The sequence below is a fragment of the Sorex fumeus genome, unplaced genomic scaffold (genome assembly GCF_029834395.1).
Source record: "Sorex fumeus unplaced genomic scaffold, SorFum_2.1 ptg000022l, whole genome shotgun sequence".
Classification (NCBI taxonomy): domain Eukaryota; kingdom Metazoa; phylum Chordata; class Mammalia; order Eulipotyphla; family Soricidae; genus Sorex; species Sorex fumeus.
The window spans coordinates 218,424-239,610 of record NW_026606079.1 but is presented as its reverse complement, the minus strand read 5'-3'; the positions used below and the strand labels follow the sequence as shown (position 1 = coordinate 239,610).

The following is a 21,187-nucleotide window of genomic DNA, read 5'->3' as shown; positions in this document are numbered from 1 at the left end:
GAAGATGAAATGAACGGCACCAGAATTTCCAGCAGTCATGGGCAAGGCGGAGGGGGAGGCAATGTTTCCCTTCGAACAGGGAGGAAAAGAGATGTTAACACAGCCATGGAAACTCAAACCCAGGTGTGAGCACTGGGTTCTGGAGTCTACGTCACCCCTTCCTGATCTCCAAGTACACAATTCCAACCAGAGGAGTCAGAGGGAAGGCAGGTGATGTCCATGAAGAAACTGCACCAACAGATGCCCACCAGGGTTAGAATTTAAGACGACCTGATTAGATAGGCAGATTTTGTTCCCTCCGAAAGCTAGTTTTTTTCCTGATAATCAGGCTCTATTTCTGATTTTCTACAAAAATACACAAGGTGGTGTTTTTCCACATCCAAAATAGCACTGCTTCTTCATTTCCAAGGGGGTTCCATTAATCCCAGAGTTTGAGGGTTTCTATTCCCTCCCACAGAAGCTCTGCCAGCCAGCCCAGAACCCAGATGCTTAAATTAACAGGTATGAGGACAAACTGACAAGGACTCTCCCAGAGAGCTCAGGATGTCCTGGCATTGGCTAGGGAGCTGATGACACCCGAGCACTGGCCGTGGTGCTGGCAAGGACCCACCCAGGGAGCTGATGAAGCCTGGCATTGGCTGAGGAGCTGGCAAGGACCGCCCAGGGAGCTGATGTCGCCCTGGCATTGGCTGAGGCGCTGGCAAAGACCCGCCCAGGGAGCTGATACCATCCTGACATTCCTGGAAGTACAGGGTTTTTGTGCAAGATGCGTTCTTGCTGACTTGGGGAAAATGAGCACTCGAGTCTTTTCTAAGCTTCTCTGCTGACCCAGGGAGTGCTCCTCTGCCTTTCTGGGTCCCTGGAGCAAACACTGCACAAGGAAAGAAAAGAGGATGGGGGAGCTCGGCGTGGAGACAAGCACATCTGGAGAAGCTGCATCTGACACGAGTCAGGATTGTGATGTCAGTGGGATCAAGTTTGTGGGCCATCACAGATTTTGTGCATGGGCACATGGCCTTAAGGAATGTGACCTCATCTTCATGTTTGGACCACACCGTGAAGTCATAGCATGTCACTGGAGAGAGTACAGAATGACTAGGGAGCACTTGCTTTGCATGTGGCCAACCAGGAATGATTCCTGAGTGCAAAGCCAGGAGTGAGCACTGCCTGGTGTGGCCCCCAAACCAAAACACAAGGCAGAAAAGCAAAGTCACAGCTTCGGCCCAACCCAAGCACACCAACCCGGATCTTGATTCTCACCTCCATGCTTTTCCTTCTTGGTGCTCCAAAATAAGCCTCACTGGGGGCACGGGAAGAGGGAGCCACGGTTTTGACCCCGGGTCAGCAGCTTCAGAGGGTCTGGGAGGGAGTGGGGCCCTGGAAGGTGGGGATCTGTTGAGTTGGAGTTTGAGGGCTGGGCCCTCAGGGGACATCTGGCACTGCTGGGAGCCTGCCATGAGCACCTTGCTGCCAGGGTCCAGAGAAGCCTGGTCTGCGCTGCGAAGGAGTGACAGAGACCTCTCTCGTTGGGCGCCTGGCTGCAGCTGAGGGTCTGGGACTCTGGGAACCCTGCCTATCCAAGGCACAGCCCTGCAGGGTGGCCAGACCCTCCAACAGAGCCGAGATAGAGTTGAAGGCCTTGTGGGTGCGGGGACCACAGCCTTTTATAATTGTCACAAATTTTACAGGTATTTTTTCCCCTACAAAAATGTGGGGTTCAATCATTAGGTGGCACAGAGTGCCCTGATGGCCAGGGAAAAGCCCTCACATATGGCCATATCCCACCACACACCCTAGCCCAGTCCCTAAGACTCCCAGCCCATGAGCACTGCGCCACTGGGCTTAACCAATGGACAGCCCGTCCCGTGCTTTCAGATGAGAGGAATGCCACCCTGGGGCACTCAAATGACCCTGGATATGGCTCCATCCCACTGAAATTCGGGGGTCAAATTTGTTTGCTTTTAAAGAAGGCAGATTTCTAGGGACACTGAGTACATTTCTGAAAAGGAGGCAGTAGACAGTGGACAGAAAAATCTGTAGGCCTCTGTCCAGCCTGACCTCTGGCCTGGGCACTGCTGGGGTGGCCTGTCACTGCAGGAAGGATCCCCATCAAAAGAGCACCAAGAGGGTGATTCCAAGTGGCCCAAAAGAGGCAAACCTGAAGCCAAACACAGGCACCAGGACGGGGGTGTGGGGCCCAGCTGCAGTCAGAACAGACGCCACCTGCTGAGTGCCAACATCCTAAGCTACCTGTTACTTGCTCCAACCGCACATCGAACAGAAAAGCACATACAATGCACTCTCGTGACAGCCCAGGAATACACTTCAGGTGGCCCCAATACCCTCAAGTGACTAACTGGCCCCGGGAAAGATGCAAGGAGCTGACCTCTGCGAGGAGGGCAGAGGACTCACTCATTCCTATGTGTGTTATTTTGTTTTTGTTAAAAGGTATATTTCCTGAGGTTGCACCAAGCTGCATGTTTGAATGCAGATAGGAGGGGGAAGAAAAGGAGGATGCAGGGGGAGGCAAGGTGACTCTTCCTGACACAGACCCAGTGGGAAGGACCCCAGGGACCAGAGTCCTAAGTAGCCCCAAAGCACTACAGTGGGCAACCCAAAAAACATACACAGAATTTAAAAAATAAAACGAATAACATAGAGACAAACATATTTGCAAACATGATGTACTGATAAAGAGAAAAGATTACCGGATAGTATGCTTAATATAAATTTGTGACGTGAACTCTTTTCTTTAGGGTTTTGGGGTTATACCCGTGGATGCTCAGGACATGCTCCTGTCTCGGAACTCAGGGATGACTTCTAGAAAGGCTTGGGTGCAAAGATTGAACCCGGGTCAGCCATGTGCAAGGCAAATGCCATACCCACTGTACTATTACTCCGGCCCTGACATGATGGTTTAAAATTTATTTTGGGGACCACACCTTGGGGTGCTTAGGGCTTATTCCTGGCTCTGTCCTTGGGGATCACTCAGGGTAGTGCTTACGAGACCATGATGTGGGGCTGCAAATGGAGCCCTAACCAGCCACGTGCGGGCCCTCCCTGCCATGCTGTCTCTGGCCTCGAACAAGAAAGCACTGGGTGCCAAGAAAAGGGACCGGCTGACAGTGACAAGTGACCCTCGGGCGGCGTGGCAGCAAGGGCCATTCATCTGATTCCTGCCTATATACCTCACACTTTCTACAATGATAAATTACTTTTATAATTTTAAAAGAACAAGGGGTGCCTGAGAGTAATGAAAACAACTCCAGGCAAAACAATCAGAAGTTATTCGAGGACCAATTCAGGACCAGGAAAGATGCTTCTGCCCAAGCGGGACAGTCTGAGGCTCACTCTGCTCCCTTCCAGGACGCACTTCCTTCCGGGGTGGTGCTACCTGGAACTCGGTGCTGAATGCTGGGAGAGGCCTATGTGCTCTTTTAAAATCATGTAAGTAACTTATCATTGTAGAAAGTGTGAGGTACATAGGCAGGAATCAGATGAATGGCCCTTGCTGCCACGCCGCCCGAGGGTCACTTGTCACTGTCAGCCGGTCCCTTTTCCCGGCACCCAGGCAGGCAGAGGCCTGTTTCTGCAGGGAGCAGACAGATCCGAGAGCAGAGCACACGCCCCTCGCCCCATGGAGAACGCACGCTGGGCTCACACTGGCCATCCCCCCACTAACACTGCCCCACGCTGACCCGGGGCGTGTGTGAGGGACAGCAGGGAAAGACACAGAGGGGCAGGTCCGAGCACGGGGAGAAAGGGAGGAAGAACAGGAGACCAGTACGGCTCCTGGCTGATTTGTTACAGGGGTCAAGTCTTTCCCACCCAGGGCAGGAGATGGGGAGGGCACTTGCCTTGAACGCAGTCCATCTGGGTTCCATCCCCGGACCCCCATACGGCCCCCCGAGCCCGCCAGGTATTGATCCCTGAGCACCACCAGGTGTGGCCCCCAACAAAATCCAAAGAGAGGACTCACAAAGTCCCAGAACTATCCCGGGGACTCTCAAGGGCAGCGGACAACTCCGAGCCGAGCACATGCAGTTCAGCAGCCTGTGGGGAGAGGAGAGGGCGGTGTCCCCCGTGTGGCCGGGCTCCTCTCTCCACGTGACACCAGCCACACTCTTGGGCCGTGGGGTGACAGCACAGGAGGTATGAGGGCCCGTGTGGCTTTGGAGAGAAGGAAACAGACCACATTTTTGTTTTGCCACAGCTGTACTCAGGGCGCCATATGGGGTGCTGGGGATTGAACCCAGGTTGGCGATGTGCCAGCCAAGCCCCTCAGCCACTCTACTGGCTCTCTTTCTCCTAGACCAGGTTTTCAGGAGGAAGAGGGGGGCACATCCACCTAGAGGTGGCAGGAGGGAACTGCATCACTCCACCAAGTTCCACATCTCTTTGTTGAAAAATTTTTTTTTATCTGGGTCATACCCAGCAGTGCTGGGGGCGGGGTCGTTGGAGTGGGGGTGACTCAGGGGCTTGCGCAGGCTAGGAATAAGGATGACGTGGCACTATGTGCTCTGTCTCCCACCCCTTCTCATTTGGAGTGCATCTCGCCGAGAATGAAGGTTCTAGAAGATGCCAAATCTGAAACAGCAAGCGCTGAGTTCAATTCCTTGTATATATGTGTTTAAATATATTAAGAAGCATTTTTTTTTTTTGCCCAGCAATTCCACTTTGGGGTATCTATCCCTAAGACACAAAAAAATTCCTTCAAAAGGGCATACACACACCATTTCTTGCTGCACTCAGTACAGAAGGTGAAAGGTGGAATCAACCTAGGTGTCCAATGACAGGGGAACGGGTTCTGAGGTGTGGGACAGATATGGCAGTGATACACAATGGAATACTATGCAGCTGCAAGGAATGATGAAGCCCCCCAATTCACTGCAACCTGGATGGAACTGTCAGATAATCATCATGTTGGGTGAAGAAAGCCAGGAGGACAAACAAGATGACCTCACTTTTCTGTGGTATAGAGAATAAGTTGAAGGGGGATGCTGAGACCAGCCTTGACCCCCGAGTATAGGGAGCAGGATAGAAACCGAGGGGGGAAGAGACTGACAGTGAGTAACGGGGTGCTGGAGTCAGGGCCTTGGGTATATCAGTAAAAGGATGGGCACAGTTCTAGATCCGTATCGCAGAGGCAACACCGCCAAAAGCAGGAAATCCAAACCACAACAACCAACTTAAAAACGTGTCTGGGGGGGCTGGAGCAATAGCACAGCGGGTAGGGCGTTTGCCTTGCACGCGGCTGATCTGGGTTCGATTCCCAGCATCTCATATGGTCCCCTGAGCACCACCAGGAGTAACTCCTGAGTGCAGAGCCAGGAGGAACCCCTGTGCATCGCCAGGTGTGACCCAAAAAGCAGAAAAAAAAAAAAACCCCAAAAAACAAACAAAAAAACCCCATGTCTGTTGAGGCAAGCTGGGGGTGCGGGGAATGGAGGGGTGGGGGAGGAGGGGTGTGCTGGAACACTATGCCTGAAACAGCAGCTATAATGCCTTAGGTCACAGCACTTTAATAGATTTTAATAACAAAATAACTATGTCATGTTTAAAAATTACCCTATGAAACTTTAACTGAGCCATGAGGTACTACCCGTGTATTTGGGACAAAATTGAATTGAAGTTAATTAATCTCCTGTATTTATTAGCATAGGTTTAAGGCACTTGCCTCGCATGTGGCTGATCCCAGTTCAATCCCCAGCACCATCAGGAGCGACCCCCGAGCAGTCAGGAGTAGCCCCTAAGCACTGCCAGGTGTGCCCTTCCCCCAAATAAACGCACACGCAAAGCAAAGCATGCGCTCCACTATTTGAATCCTCTCTTTGCCCATCAAGCTTTCCATAACTCGTGGGGTATTTTTTGTTTGTTTTGACTTTAGGGGTCACACCCGGTGGCACTCATGACTTACCCGTAGCTCTGTGCTCAGGGATCATTCCCGGCAGGGCCCAGGGGACCTGGGATGGGATGCTGGGGATGGAACTCAGGCCTGCTGCATACAAAGCGGACACCTGCCCTGCTGTACTTTTGCTCCGGCTCCTCCAACCGTAAATCACATTCTCAGCATCACTGTCACTGTCCTCCCGCTGTTCATCGATTTGCTCGAGCGGGCTGAATAACGTCTCCGTTTTGAGAGTTGTTGTTACTGTGTTTGGCATATTGAATACATCACTAAGTAACTGCTGCCAAACCCACGGCCATGAATATGGACCCTGTGTTTCCTCCTAGAGAAATTCTAAAGTCTTAGCTCCTCTGTTTGAGGTCCTAAAATATTTTGAATGGCCTTTGTGTATGGTGAGGGGTGTGTGTGTGTGTGTGTGTGTGTGTGTGTGTGTGTGGTCTCAATCCTTTACACGTGGAAATTTCATGCTCCCAGCACTTGGGGAAAAGGCCACAATCCCACACTTGAACCGTCTTGGCTTTCTAGTTGAAAACCAACTGCTCCGAAGTTCCGGGGCAGCCAGCCTCGTTGTAGCACCCTGCACTGTCTCCTTGGGACTCAGCCACGTGTGCAGGGAATTGTGCCTTTTCCCTGCAGCCCAGGAGCTGGTCCAGTGAACGCAACGGGCGCTGCCAGGGCTTTAACCCACCCGTGTGATGGCCACTGAGCGGCCCCACACAGAGGCTTGGGCACTCGGCTCTCTCCAGGGACCAAATGGCTCTTCCCAGGGCTGCTCCTTGACTCTTGATTTGGGCGTTCTGCTGCTTACATTCTCTTCTGGACAAGTGCAGTCTTTCCTCCCCCGGGAAATGCAGTTTCCCAACGCCGCTGAGTTCTCGGCGGCCTCAGAAAGCATGCCAGCGGATGGAACGGGTTTTCCTGCCGATGGGCACTAGAGGCGCCGGGGAAGGCCTGATCCTGTTTGGGAGGTGCTCAGGGTTGCATTTCTGTGCCCTTCTTTCTATGTTCAGGCCCTGGTCAGAGAACTGAAAGGGTTTAGTGAAAGGGCCTGGAGCAGGACAGCTCTGTGAAGGGACGGTCCCCAAGGGCCACTAATTGGAGATAAATCATACCTCACGGAAACTGAGGACATTTAATTAAGAAAAGAAAAGGCTTGTTGGACATAACTGTCTTCAAGCCACTGAGAAGCTCCTCAGAACAGGCCAGTCCTGGGAAGAGACCTCGTGGCCCAGGGTGGCCCTTGGGCCTACCACAAAAGCCCACGAATAAAAGCACCAGGAAAAGAGCTCAGGGGCTGGGGCACCCCATTTGCATTCAGGAGCGCTGGGGCAGGGTTGTGGCTGTCGCGCTCATTTGTGTCTGCACAGCCTGGCACACAGAGGGCAATCGGGAACAGCCCTTGCCGGTGAAAATGGACACCAATGGACACGCGGGCATGACCGGAAGTGGTTCCGCACTCCTGAGTCCAACTCCAGGAGCTCCCGTTAACTGTGAAAACTGAAAATACTTTCATTTTTATTTGCATGTTCTGAAACTTCACCACCTTTCCTGTGTGAAACGAGACACTGCGCATGGGAGGTCACAGCACTGGCCGCGCGGGCTCTCCAGCGGGCAGGGGGACAATCTGGGTAGAGGCAGTGGTCTCAGGTGCAGCAGGGACGAGAGTTTTCTATTTGCTCTCTTAAGAAAGGGAGATGTCCAGGGCCACGGCCAAATCCACCGTGGGGCCTCTCGTCGAGCACGATCATTCTTGACACTGCACCGCTAAAGCACTTTATATCAACATTTACACCGTTGCCAGAGTCACCTCTGTGAAACTCGTTATGTTCTCACATCCCATATGATGTGTCACCATTGAAAAAATCTTTTTAAAACGGGGGAACAATAGAACCATCCTTTCCATTTCTAACTGCCAAGTGGTACACACACGATCCAGCAGATACACAACCGTGCAAAGGCCCGAGGACACGCGGGGTCCTGGCCGCCACCCTCTGTCCTTCCGACTCAGGCTGTGAGGACATAGACAACATGGGACCACCGAGTCTCAGGCCCCTTCCCAAGATCTCTGAGCCATGGAGCCCGGGATACACACAGAGCCCGATGGCAAACTCTCACCTGGCCCTGTGCCCTGGGCGGAGGAGGGGAAGGAGGACACAGAATGGGGAGAAGGCCACAGGCCTGGGGCCCGTGCCTCGGGGCTCCCCTGAGGAGTGGGGGGCTCAGCGGTGGACGGGCATGGACCCCAGGCTAGTGCCCAGGAAGGAGCTCCAAGTCCACTGGGGTAGCCAGCCCTGCCCTGACTGCAGGTTTGTTCACGCTGCTCCACACCCGCCACGCGCCATGGGGGTTGGAGCCAATTCCCACAGGATGTGAGCAGGGTTCTGGGGGCCGCCTGACTGGGGGGGCTGGGGACTGACTGAGGCTCAGGCAGGGTGGACAGCCAAACTCAGAGGACCAAGTTTCTACCTCTAACTTCTTTTTCTTTTCTTATTTGTTTTTGGGCCACACTGAACTGTGCTCAGGGCTGACTTCTGGCAGGATCGGGGACCATACGGGATGCCAGGGATTGAACCCGGGTTGGATGTGAGCAAGGCAAAAGCCCCACCCACTATGCTCTCACTCAGGACCCATTTGTCTTTCTTTTTTTTTTGGGTCACACATGCACTCAGGAATTACTTCTAGCGGTGCTCGGGGGACCATATGGAATGCTGGGAATCGAACCCGGGTCGACTGCGTGCAAGGCGAACGCCCTACTCGCTGTGCTATCACTCCAGCCCCCCATCATTTCTTTTTCGAAGTAAAACAAGTCTATTTGGGAAATAGAAGGAAAGAGAGATATTCATGAGAAAACCCAGAGTGTAGAGACCAAAGTCCACACCGCAAGCAATGATGGAAAAATGAGTCCCAAAGTAAGAGAGGCCCCAGCACAGCAGACGCGCTCCACGGGCCCCCTTTCCTCGGCTGGCTAGTCCCAGTTTCCCAAGCAGGCTGCTTTCTCTTTCTGAGTTAGTGCACACAGTTTCCCACCCCACCCCCCAGGCCACAAGTCCACAGGATGGTTGCCAAGGAGATGAACTTGGGGCAGTCCAGCTGCTTTCTAAGGTTTTACAAATGAGGGATTTTCACCGCACAAAAACAGCTTCCAAACAGCCCGTGGGCTCCCCAGTAATGGGCGGGGAGGCCAGGAGTGATACCCGCCCCAAAGCCACAGGCCTCGGTCAGAGCGGCAGTTCTCCTGGATGGCGCCATTCAGATTTCTTCCTGTGCGGGGACACTATCTCGCGACCGCTGCTCCTTCAGAATGCCGTTCCTATCTGTTTCACACAAGTGAAACTTCACCGTGGGCTTTGAGAGCAAGTCACTCAAGCAGCAAGCAACTAGCAGCCCAACTAAAGAGTAAAACGCTCAAACACAGGGCAGGGTTGGAGAGACGGTCCAGAGGTCTCATGACTCGGTACATGTGCAAATCGCGAGTCAGTATGGACAGGAGACACAGCCAGTGTCCTCCAAAGAGCCCAGGTCTTCAGGCCATGAGGGGCCTGAAAGGAGGAGAGGAAGACTCTGGGTGCCCGGGAGCGCTGTGGAGCAGAAAGAACGCGGTGGAAACCCTGGACGCAGCCCGTTACTTCCTGAGTCCAGGCCCAACACAGACACGGAACTGCGGGGGAACCACGGGGCTGTGTGGGGCGAAGGAAGCGCCCCCTACTGAGCGGCTGCTCTTCCTGCAGGCTCCAAACTCTTCCCAGGGGAGTCGCGTGAGGAGTAGCAGGAGACTTTAGGAGAGCAGCATTTCAGCTTGGGGAGCGGAACCCAGGTCTGCACCCCAGGTTCCCGGGCACACTACAAGCGGACGACTAGCTGTCAGGGGCGGTTGGAGCCCCAGCGGGGAGAAGGGGGAAACCCTCCCCGTGCCGGCCCCACCCCCCGCAGCGCTGGCAGCAGCTTTCCGCCAGGCCCTGGCTCCAGCCATGTGGGGCCGGCTGCCGCAATGTGGTACTGGCGGGATCCCGGCCAAGCTGGCACGCGCGCCTCCAGCTATTACCCACACTGGTGGCAGCACAGTGTCAATATTTATCAAGCATCTGAGCAAGTGCCAGGCCCAGTTGTGGGCAGTGGGGCCGCTGGGGAGGTCGGTCCAGGCGGAAGGGCCTGAGCTAGGAAATGACCCCACGCGGTCAGCAAATGAGAGGATGTGTCTGAGGAGCAGAAACCGTCCAGGATTTTCCAGGTCGATCTTCCCCAAAGCAACAATGACCAGTGGGGCGGTGGGGGTCGCGGCTAACCCTGGCTGGCACATGCTCAGTGGGCCTGACTCACCAGACCCTGGGCAGGAGGCGACAGGATGCCCATTTCAACGTGAGAAAGCCAGCGCCAGAGAGATCATCCGGGGGCAGGGCACTTGTCGTGCACAGTCGACCTGGCACCATCCATGGTCCCCAGAGTCCTGCCAGGAGCAAGGCCCAAGCAGTCAGTCAGGAGTTAGCCCTGAGCACGGCTGGGGGGTGGCCCCCAAACTCACCAACAGATAAACATGAAAAAAAAATTGGAGGTTTGGAAAGACGGAGTAATTCCCTTCAGCTATCTGGGAGCACATTCCAGACCTGAATGACTCCAAACGAAGGCTGCTGGGAATACAGGAGGCAAGCGTGGCCTTGGTTTGAAAAAGATATTTCAGGGGGCCGGAGAGATGGTACAGCGGGGAGGGCACTTGCCTTGCATGCAGCCAACCAGGGCTCGATCCCTGACATCCCACATGGTCCCCCAGGCACCGCCAGGTGGGATCCTGAGTGCAGAGCCAGGAATAACCCCAGAGCATCACCAAGTGTGGCCCCAAAACAAAAAGACAAAACAAAAGAACAAAATATATTTCAAAAACCAGGGGCAAAAAGTGCGGGATTTGCAGGCCTGAAGCCCCTAGCTCAATCCACAGTGCCACCCACACATGCCCAGGGCAGTCGCCCCACTATTTGGGAGAAAACACCGAGCACCGCAGCAGTGTGCGACTCTGGTTAGCACCAAACCACAGACGTGCACTGAGGCCGCTGGTCATCACAACAGTGGAGGGACAAAAACACCTGTGAACACACTGACGGCAGGAGGACTCAAGGACAAAAGCACCAGCTGCAGCGGAACCAGGAATGGGGCTCCCCCTGCTGGTGAGCAGTGGGAAGTGCACCACCGACTTCCCATTTATTCCCGTGCCTTTGCTTTTTTTTAGTCCAAGAGAAGATCAAGTATCATTTCCTCAACTTTATCTCTTTGTCTGTGCTTAAAATTGACATTCTGATACATGTACCCATGAACCTTAAAATGTTTACATTCCTGGGGCCAGATCGAAAGTACAAGCAGGCATGGCACATGCCTCGCATGTGGTCAAATGGGGTTTGATCCCCTGCATCCCATATGGTTCCCTGAGCATCGCTAGGCGTGCAGAGCCAGGAGTAACCCCGGAGCATCGTCAGGTGTGGCCTAAGAGCAAAAAAAACTCAAACAAAAGTTTACTTTCTAGACCAGGGAGCAGGTGGGCACGGGGAGCTGGGCCAATCCTCATCACCACATGGTCCCCCAAGAAGGACTGGGTAACCCCTAAGTAAGGGACAGGGGCAGTACCTCATCACTGCTGGGTATGGCCCCAAAATAAACACAATGTTTCTATTCCTCTGTACCCCAGAGAATATGGTTGTGCTTACTGGTCTAAGAGAATAACCAGGGAGGCACCTGAGATGCATACGCAGGCCCTTGCTGTCATACAGAGATGACATACTAAGAGGGGGTGGCATGGCGGACCGTCACAGACCATTCCAAACTCTGCGCAGAACGTGGGTCACAGGGGAGATACACACACCGACACCCCATGTGCAGCCTGGAGAAAGAGGGTGCAACACTGGTTACATGAAGTCCACCCCCCCCCCGAAGAGATAAAGGGATCACAGCCACCATCCTGTCTGCTTCACCGTCTTCTGTTTTCAAATTCTCTATCTTCAACGCATTCTACATCTAAATCAGAAAAAAATATATTTTTCAGATGAGAGAAAAATACCACCAGAAATCACTTTTTTATGAAACTGTCCCGGTGTGTGTGTGAAGAGCAAACTCTGGCTTACAGCTGACTGACAAGGGGACAGCTCTACCCAAGTGCTCTTTAAAGCCCGACTGTCACATTCCTGTCACTTCAGAACTCCACAGCCACAGAGCTGAAGGCGAACTGCAAGGTTCAAGCCCTAGAGATTAAGACACGGCCACAGAAAGGGGAAAGCTCTGCCTGTAATACTATGTTGATCTGATTTACTTTCACTCGGTCCAGTGCAACGGTAAGACAGAGTTTTGCGTATGATGTTCCGATGACCAGAGATGAAACCAGTGAGCAGCAAAATTCCGAGCCGCGCCCCCATACCGGCAGGGTAAAGCTGCTCTTGTTTTCATCACCCTGGGCCGGACGGAGCGCGCAGGGTTTAAGGCCCTCCCTGGCTGCACCGAGCCCATTCCATCCCAGCACCCCCTAGCGTCGTCCCCTGAGCACTGCCAGGAGTGATTCTACAATGCAGCCGGGCGTGGCCCCCAAACAATAATTAGGCGACAAAGGGTGGTAGGTAGGATACTTGCCTTGCACACAGCTGACCCGCACCCCGTAAGGTCCCCTGGGTACCACCACGAGTGATCCCTCAACACAGAGCAGGGCGTAAGTTCCTGAGCTCTGCCAAGTACGGCACAAATGAAAAGATGTGGAGTTAGGCTCATCCACTCACATGTGGAACCCAGGGTCAGCCTGGCCAGGGATGCCAAGGTGGCCAGTGGCCAGCAGCCAGGAACAAGGGCGGGGGGACATCCACTGCCCCCTGCCAACTCTGGGGTCACTGATGTGTCAGCCTGGCCCTGGGGGGCAGATGAGGCTGGCCGCACCTCTTGGGGAGGCCAGTAGGCTGCCTTCTAAACCCCGAAACATCGCTCTCCTCCCTGCCATGCGCTGAGCTACTGACACAGCTGAGGGACTGAAGGGCAATACTGAAGACTAACGGGACCTGCGTCTCCAGCTCGGGTTCCAGTCAGCTTGAAGAATGAATCGAAAGCCTTCATAGACAAGAGTCCCTCAAGTGTGGCCCTCAGAGCCATAATGGAAATCTATATGAAACAAACGGAACAACTTAATAGTCGCCAAGCCGTTATGTGCACATGACCCCAACATATGAACGGATGGAAAACTCAAAGATGACAGAAGAATAAAAACTTCTCCGTATCTTCAAAAGACTAAGTCCCGAAGCAGGAGCATGCTGGCACCAGAGGCAGTGGGTGGTTTCTGTGGCAGCCGCTGAACACACTGAGGTCTGCACTGCAATTTGTGCTCATTAAACCACGTCCAATTGCGAGCCACTGGTGGTACACGCAGGATCAAGAGTATTACGCAGAAAGAGGACAAGGGTCATCACTGAGGGCTGGGGCTCTGGGGGGTGTCTAGCTCATCCACCTTCCACCCACCCTCTTGGGTCTCACCGCAGTGAGGACTCATCAATGAATCAAGACCAGCCCTTAGGGGATGCCACTGAGAAAAGGGAAGTAATTCAAGGAAATAAAATCAAACTCACAAGTCCTAACTCTGAGTTAAGTCCAAACTCTCTGACCTTTCAGCTCAAATCTGGACACATGTCCAGCAAGGCCAGGTATATCTTTCCAGGAGGCTCCAAGAGGGACAGGACACCACATTTCAGGCTCCCAAGAAATGACTGTATGTGGGGACGGAGAGATAGTCTGCCAGGAAGGGTGCTTGCCTTGAGTGTGACTCACCCGGGTTGGATCCCTGGCACCCCATATGGTCCCTCCAGCACCTCCAGGAGTGATTCCTGAGCACAAAGCCAGGAGTCAGCCCTAAATATCTCTGGGTGGGCGAGAGAGAGAGAGACAGAGAGAGAGAGAGAGAGAGAGAGAGAAGAGTGAAAGAAAAGGGAGAGAGGGATGGGGGAGGGAGGGAAAGGAGAGGAATCAGCAGCTGGGCAGACAGGCAGCTACAGTCTAACGTGGCACCACTGGTCAGTGCCACCACATCTGAACACATCTGTGGGGAAAAGAAATGACTTGAAACAGAATGAAACAGGCATGGAACAAACTGATTCATGCCTGGAAGTCACTGATGAACTGATGCTCACTCACCTGACCTGCATGATGGGGTCGGGGCACGAATGTCAACGGGGAGCGAACAGGCAAAGGCGGTGGGAGAGAGGAGTGAAAAGAATCGAGGAACACCTGCTCCCAGTCCTGTGCCAATGAGGAGAGAGCCCCCAGATGGCTGCACCCCCAGAGACCCCCCAGTTTCCAGAGAAGCAGGAACAGCCCGTGGTTCCGGGGCCTCCATCTACTACCAACAGGCTCAAACTGCCCCCATGCCATCTCTCAGGCATGTGACTTCTGGGATGAGAACCACCCCCAGCAGAGATGCAGAACAGCAAGGCACGTCACCAGCCACTGCCCCGGAGGCCTGGGGGAGAGAGGGGTGCCAGGGGCTCAATCTTCAGGCTCTTTTCCCCGAATGCCTGCTAGGCACCCGGCTTAGCAAGGGGAGCGAAGGTGCTGGGGAGCGCCAAGAACAGGCTGGCCCTCAGCTGGGAAATGTCGCACCCGCACCCGGGGCTGACGTGGCTGACTCATGGGGATCAGGGTGCGAAACCAGAACATGCCTCTACAGCGCATCTCCTGCCACGGCCAGGTCCGAAGGGCGAGTCTGCAGAAAGACCTGTGAAGATGATATCCGGCACGCACACACACGCTCAGATGTACACACACACACACACACACACACACACACACACACACACACACGTATACGCAGGCAATCTCGCACACGTGCGCAGATGCACATATGCTCACACATACAGACACATGCACACATGCAAAGATGCACACGCACCCATGCACAGACGCACATGCAGATGCACGCACACGCACCAGGCACAGGCCAGACACATGGGAAAACCAGAAAGAGACTAGAAAGTCACACTTCGCTGAGAAATGTGTCAGGAGGCCGTGTGCATCTGAGAGAGGGATGGCACAGACTGAGGTGGTGCAGCGCTCACGCACCCGGGCCACCTGGGACCACCGATCTCCACGGCTCAGCGAACACACCGAGCAGCCCCAATCAGGCAAACCTGAAGGCTAATCACTCGGGCTATATTCAAGATGGAAGGTCAGATCGATAACTTGAGCAGGCGACTGGAAAAAGAGAGGCCGGTGGGGCTGAAGCTACAGCAAACGAGTAAGGTGCTTCCTTGCATTGCAATATGCACAGATCTGACAGCCAGTTCCCCATGTGGTCCCTTGACCCCTGAGCACTGAGCCAGGAGTAAGCCCTGAACACTGACAGGTGTGACTGAAAACCAAAAAAAACCCCAAAACAACAAAAAAAGACAACTGGCCCTGGAGATGGGTACGGGGGTTAGGGCGCTTGCCTCGCACAGAGCTGGCCCTGTTGAATGCCCAGCACCACAAACGATCCCCGAGCACAGGTGGGGTGAGCCAAACAACAAACGCCTACCTCCCGGCCAAAAACGGACCAAAAACTGGGCCAAAGAAAGGCACAGGGGTTATGGCACTGCCCTCTCACTGGGCCAACCCCACCCTGCATGGTCCTGAGTACCACTGGGTGGGGCCCCAAGCACCTCCCTTCCCAATCAGTTAAGAACCACATGGAAATTAAACAGTTGGAAAAAAAATAAACATGGAAATACTAGGTGAAATACAAAACTCAACCAAGAGGTTTAGCAGCATTTTATTTAGAGCAGAAGAGACAAGTGAGGAAGCAGTCCAGATGATGGCCTGAGGCAGAGGCGCGAAGGACAGGCCAGGACTGGGGAGAGACGGGCCCAGCAGGAAAGGGCAGTGGGGACGGGGCAGGAGGGAGCCTGGAAACCAACGGCTGCAAGCACTCAGCAGAGGCATGAAGCACCGAGGCAAGCACCCTAATTAAATGGGAAAAACGAAACCAAGATAAACAGGGCTGACAGACAGCACAGTGGGGAGGGTACTGGCCTTGCACGCAACCGACCCAGGTTCGATTCCCAGCTTCCCAAAGGGTCCCCAGAATCCCACCAGGTGGGATTCCTGAGTGCAAAGTGCAGAGCTCAGGAGACTGAGCACCACTGGGTGTGACACCCTCCAAAATGAAAATGTAATAGACACAGCATTCTAAATCAAAGACAAAGAGACTTTTTGTTTTTGGCCACACCTGCTGATGATGCTCAGGAATTACTTCTAGCAGTGCTCCGGGGACCATATCGGATGCTGGGTTCAAGCCTGCTTTGGCAAGGCCAGCACCCTCTCCACTGTCCCGTCCCTCCAACCCCTGGAAGAGACTACTCTAAAACCAGCCAGGGAGAAGGACAGGCAGCTTCCAAAGAAACATGGTGAGAAACAAAACACAGCTTCCAAACAAAACACGGTTGTTTTGTTTTTTGGTTTTCTCTTCAGAGATTCAAAACGCCCAAACACAGCAAACCAAGATTCTGAGACCCCTAAAAAGATCCTTCCAAACCCGGGAGGAAAATATGTTCTCCACTTAGATGCTGGCGATCAATGCTGGACTTTCGGCAAGGCCTGGAAACCTTGAGTGGTGCTGCCAGATGGGCAGGTTTTATGGCGCATGCATTTAATCCCAATAAAACTGTTCCCTTAAAGGATAAATAATGACACTTGCAAAGAAACACCTAAGACCACGCCGCCAAGAGAACTGCACTATGAATTCCAGAGGGGTTCTTACTGAAACAAGTCCTCCCCTCCCCCGCTCTTACTTTGTTGCAGAAGCTGACTGGGGGTCGCACACCCTTGCTCCTTTAGTGCCAGTGACTGCACGGTGCCCACTAAGGCTCACGCTCTCAGCTGAGGTGCCCAGGGTATGGCGTGGCTTTCCCCTGGGGTCCCTGCACTGCCTGGACATGGCACGGCACGTCCCTGCACAGCACGTCCTTTTTAGTTAGGGTACTTGCCCAAGGTTCACCCCCTTTTTGGGGTGCTCACACCCCCCAGCAATGGTGTGGCTGCAAATGGCTGGTGGTGCCAGGGATCAGCTGGGCCACCGGATGCAAGCAGCAGAGCTGCCGGGACCGAATGTGGCACATGTGGGACACCAAGGATTTGAACTCGTGACCAGACGCTTGCAGGCAGCCACTGAGGTACAGTGAGGTTTCTGTGGACCCCAAAGAGTACCCTTGAGGAAGAAGAACAATGGCATAGAGACTGCAGCTCTGTAGGAAGACGGTCTCTTAGCTGGCTGTGTGGAATAAATGACACCAGTGAAAAATGAAACTGACCTCCTTTTCAAGTGGACTCTAGATTTTAATATAAAAGACAGGGGCTGGAGTGACAGTATAGAGGGTAGGGCACTTGGTCCAACCTGGATTTTATCCCTGGCAGCCCATATGGTCCCTCAAGGCCCACCAGGAGTAAGTCATAAGCACTACTGGTTGTGACCCAAAATCAAACAAAACTAAAAAGCACAAACCAATAAGAGTTTTAAATATTAGGGGGAACTTGCTTCTGACTTTGGAATAAATCAGCAAGAAACAGACAGACAAATTAGCAAGAAATGGAAGCGTAATCCCCAAAAGAAAACTGGGTAAGACCTTTCAACGGGCACTTTACCGACGCCTGAGACAGAACAGGGGTTACAGCTCTTGCCAAGCACGCGGCCAACCCGTGGTCAGATCGTCAGCCGGGAGGCACCTCCAGGAGTGAAGCTGGGCACGGGAGCCAGTAAGCCCTCGAGGACCACCAGAGGATACTAAGCACATAAACATGAAAAAGACCTTCTACTTGATGCAGGGGGCAGAGACAGTCTGGCAGGGAAGGCGCTTGTCTTGCATTTAGCTGACCAGGTTTAATCCCCTGCACAGCAGATGGTCCCTCCCGCCCCCCCCCCCAGTGGTCCCCGAGCACAGAGGTGGGAGTGATCCCCGAGCACGGAGCCGGGAGTGATTCCGGAGCACAGAGGCGGGAGTGATTCCCGAGCACGGAGCCGGGAGTGATTCCGGAGCACAGAAGTGGGAGTGATCCCGGAGCACGGAGGCGGGAGTGAGCCCCTAGTAGGGAGCCGGGAGTGAGCCCCGAGTGATCCCAGAGCACAGAGGCAGAGTGAGCCCTAGCATAGGGCCGGGAGTGATCCCCGAGCACGGAGCCAGGAGTAATCCCCAAGCACAGAGCCGGCAGTTAGCCCCGAGTGATCGCCGAGCACAGAGCCGGGAGTGATCCCCGAGCGATCCCCGAGCACAGCAGGGCCGGGAGCGAGCCCCTAGTAGGGAGGCGGGAGTGAGCCCCGAGTGATCCCAGAGCACAGAGGCAGAGTGAGCCCTAGCACAGGGCCGGGAGTGATCCCCGAGCACGGAGCCAGGAGTAATCCCCAAGCACAGAGCCGGCAGTTAGCCCCGAGTGATCCCCGAGCACTGATCACCGAGCACGGGGCCAGGCGTGATCCCCGAGCACGGAGCCAGGAGTGAGCCCCCGAGCACAGAGCCGGGAGTGATCCCCGCGCACGGAGGCGGGAGTGAGCCCCGAGCGATCCCCGAGCACAGCAGGGCCGGGAGCGGTTCCCCGAGCACGGAGCCGGGAGTGCGCCGGGGCCCCGCGCCAGGCGGCGACACCACTTCCCACGCATCCGGGCGGCGAAAAGTTAAGCGGGAGAATCGCGAGGCCCGCGGCGGAAACGGAGCCCCAAAATCCTCCCTCCGGCGCCGTGCGGGGTCCCCTCTCCAAACGTGTCGCGAGTGGGCGGCCCCGACCCCCCCGGGGTGGCGGGGGAAGGAAGACGCGACCGGGGGGGGGGCGAGGGAGGGGGAGGGAGCCCCCGCGGCGCGTCCCCGCCGAGCCGCCCGCCTGCCCCCGAGCAGCCCCGCGGGCCGGAGGGGCGTCGGCACACCTGGCGGGGGCGCAGCGGCGGGCCGGGCGCGGCCGGCTTTGTTCACTCACGCGGCTCCAGCGCGGCCCCCGGAGCGCGGGCGGCGCGGGGGGCCGGGCCTCTCCCCACCTGCATGGCCCCGGGCCCCGGCACGTTCGGGCGGCCGGAGCCCCGCCACGCTCACAATGGCCAGCCCGGGTCACGCGGCGCCGCGTTCTCTCGGGGGCGGCCGGGGCGCGCGACCCCCCCCCCCCCGGGCCCCCGCGCGCCTCACTCACCTCATGGTGGCGGCCGGGCGGCGCGGCGGGCCGGGGGCGCGGGGCGCGGGGCGCGGCCTCAGCGGGGCAGCCGGCCCCGGGCGCGGCGGCTCCGCGTGTGGCTGGGCTGCGGCGGGCAGGGCGGGCGCATCTTCGCGGGCGGCGCGGGCGGGCGCGGGGCCCTAGGTGCGGGGCGGCGGGGCGGCGGCGGCGGCGGCCGGCAGGTGGGCCCCGGCCCCGGCCATCTTGGCGGGCGCGTGCCCGGGCGGCGGCGGCGGCGGCGGCGAGGGGGGCGGCGCGCCCGCCGCGGGCTCGGGGCGGCGGCGGCCCCCCCCGGAGGGGGCGCGGGCGCCCCCGGACGCGCCGGGGCGGGGGCGGGAGGACGCGTGCGCGCGCGCGGGCGGCGGGCCGGCCCGCCAGGCCACACACGGAGGGCGGCCCCCTCGCCGGTGAGGGGAGCGAGCGAGCGCGTCCCCCCGGGCCGCCACCGCTGAGGAGAGCGCGCGCGCCCAGGCCCGACACAAAAGGCGCGGGGCCCCGCGGCCCAGCCCGAGCGCCGAGGGGGCGGGGCCTGGAGGCGTGCCCGGGGCGGGGCCTGGGGGAAGGCGCGCGCGAGGGGCGGAGCGAACCTATGAAGGCGGGACGGTGGGGGCGGGGCTTAGAGGGAAGGGGAGCCGCGAGTGGCGGAGCGAGCCTGTGAAGGCGGGACCGCGGGGCGGGGCCTAGAGGAAAGGCGACCCTCGAGAGGCGGAGCGAGCTTCTGAAGGCTGGACCGAAAAGGCGGGGCTTAGGGGGAAGACGAGCCTCGGGGGGCGGAGCGAGCCTGTGAAGGCGGGACCGCGGGGGCGGGGCCTAGAGGGAAGGCGAGCTTCGAGAGACGGAGCGACTCTCTGAAGGCGGGGCCGCGGGGGCGGGGCCTGGGGGGAAAGGCGCGCCGCGAGGGGCGGAGCGATCCTTGAAGGCGGGACTGAGGGGGCGGGGCTTAGAGGGAAGGGGAGCTTCGAGAGACGGAGCGAATCTCTGAAGGCGGGGCCGCGGGGGCGGGGCCTGGGGGAAAGGCGCGCCGCGAGGGGCGGAGCGAGTCTTGAAGGCGGGACCGCGGGGCGGGGCCTAGAGGAAAGGCGACCCTCGAGAGGCGGAGCGAGCCTCTGAAGGCTGGACCGAAAAGGCGGGGCTTAGGGGGAAGACGAGCCTGTGAAGGCGGGACCGCGGGGGCGGGGCCCAGAGGGAAGGCGAGCTTCGAGAGACGGAGCGAATCTCTGAAGGCGGGGCCGCGGGGGCGGGGCCTGGGGGAAGGCGCGCCGCGAGGGGCGGAGCGAACCTATGAAGGCGGGACGGTGGGGGCGGGGCTTAGAGGGAAGGGGAGCCGCGAGTGGTGGAGCGAGCCTGTGAAGGCGGGACCGCGGGGCGGGGCCTAGAGGAAAGGCGACCCTCGAGAGGCGGAGCGAGCCTCTGAAGGCTGGACCGAAAAGGCGGGGCTTAGGGGGAAGGCGAGCCTCGGGGGGCGGAGCGAGCCTGTGAAGGCGGGACCGCGGGGGCGGGGCCTAGAGGGAAGGCGAGCTTCGAGAGACGGAGCGAATCTCTGAAGGCGGGGCCGCGGGGGCGGGGCCTGGGGGAAAGGCGCGCCGCGAGGGGCGGAGCGAGTCTTGAAGGCGGGACTGAGAGGGCGGGGCTTAGAGGGAAGGTGAGCCGCGAGAGGCGGAGCGAGCCTCTAAAGAAGGGGCAGAAAAGGCGGGGCTTAGAGGGAAGGCGAGCCTCGAGGGGCGGAGCGAGCCTGTGAAGGCGGGACCGCGGGGCGGGGCCCAAAGGGAAGGCGCGCTTCGAGAGGCGGAGCGAATTTCTGAAGGCGGGACCGCGGGGGCGGGGCCTGGGGGAAGGCGCGCCGCGAGGGGCGGAGCGAACCTTGAAGGCGGGACCGCAGGATCAGGGAGAGGCGGGGCTTAGAGGGAAGATAAGCCGTGAGGGGCGGAGCGAGTCTGCGAAGGCGGGACCGCAAGCGCAGGGCGGGGCGGAGGGGGCGGAGGGGGCGGAGGTGGTGGGTTTAGAAGGAAGGAGAACGGTGGGCCGCAAGCGTCAGGGACCCACCGGGAGCCGGACTTCAGAGGAAACCTGAGTTGTGAAGGGCGTGGTCGTAGGTGGGCGTGGTCCAGA

General features: G+C 57.1%; 1 protein-coding gene across 1 annotated transcript in view; it reads right to left on the bottom strand.

Moving 5' to 3' along the window:
* The window catches only part of EVL (Enah/Vasp-like), a 64,726-nt gene extending 45,649 nt beyond the window's left edge, over positions 1-19,077 (bottom strand). Inside the window, exon 1 of the mRNA XM_056113677.1 lies at positions 19,058-19,077. Coding sequence (XP_055969652.1) covers positions 19,058-19,062 — 5 coding nt within the window. The 5' untranslated portion in view covers positions 19,063-19,077. The remainder of the gene's footprint in view (positions 1-19,057) is intronic.
* Positions 19,078-21,187: the final 2,110 nt, after the last annotated feature.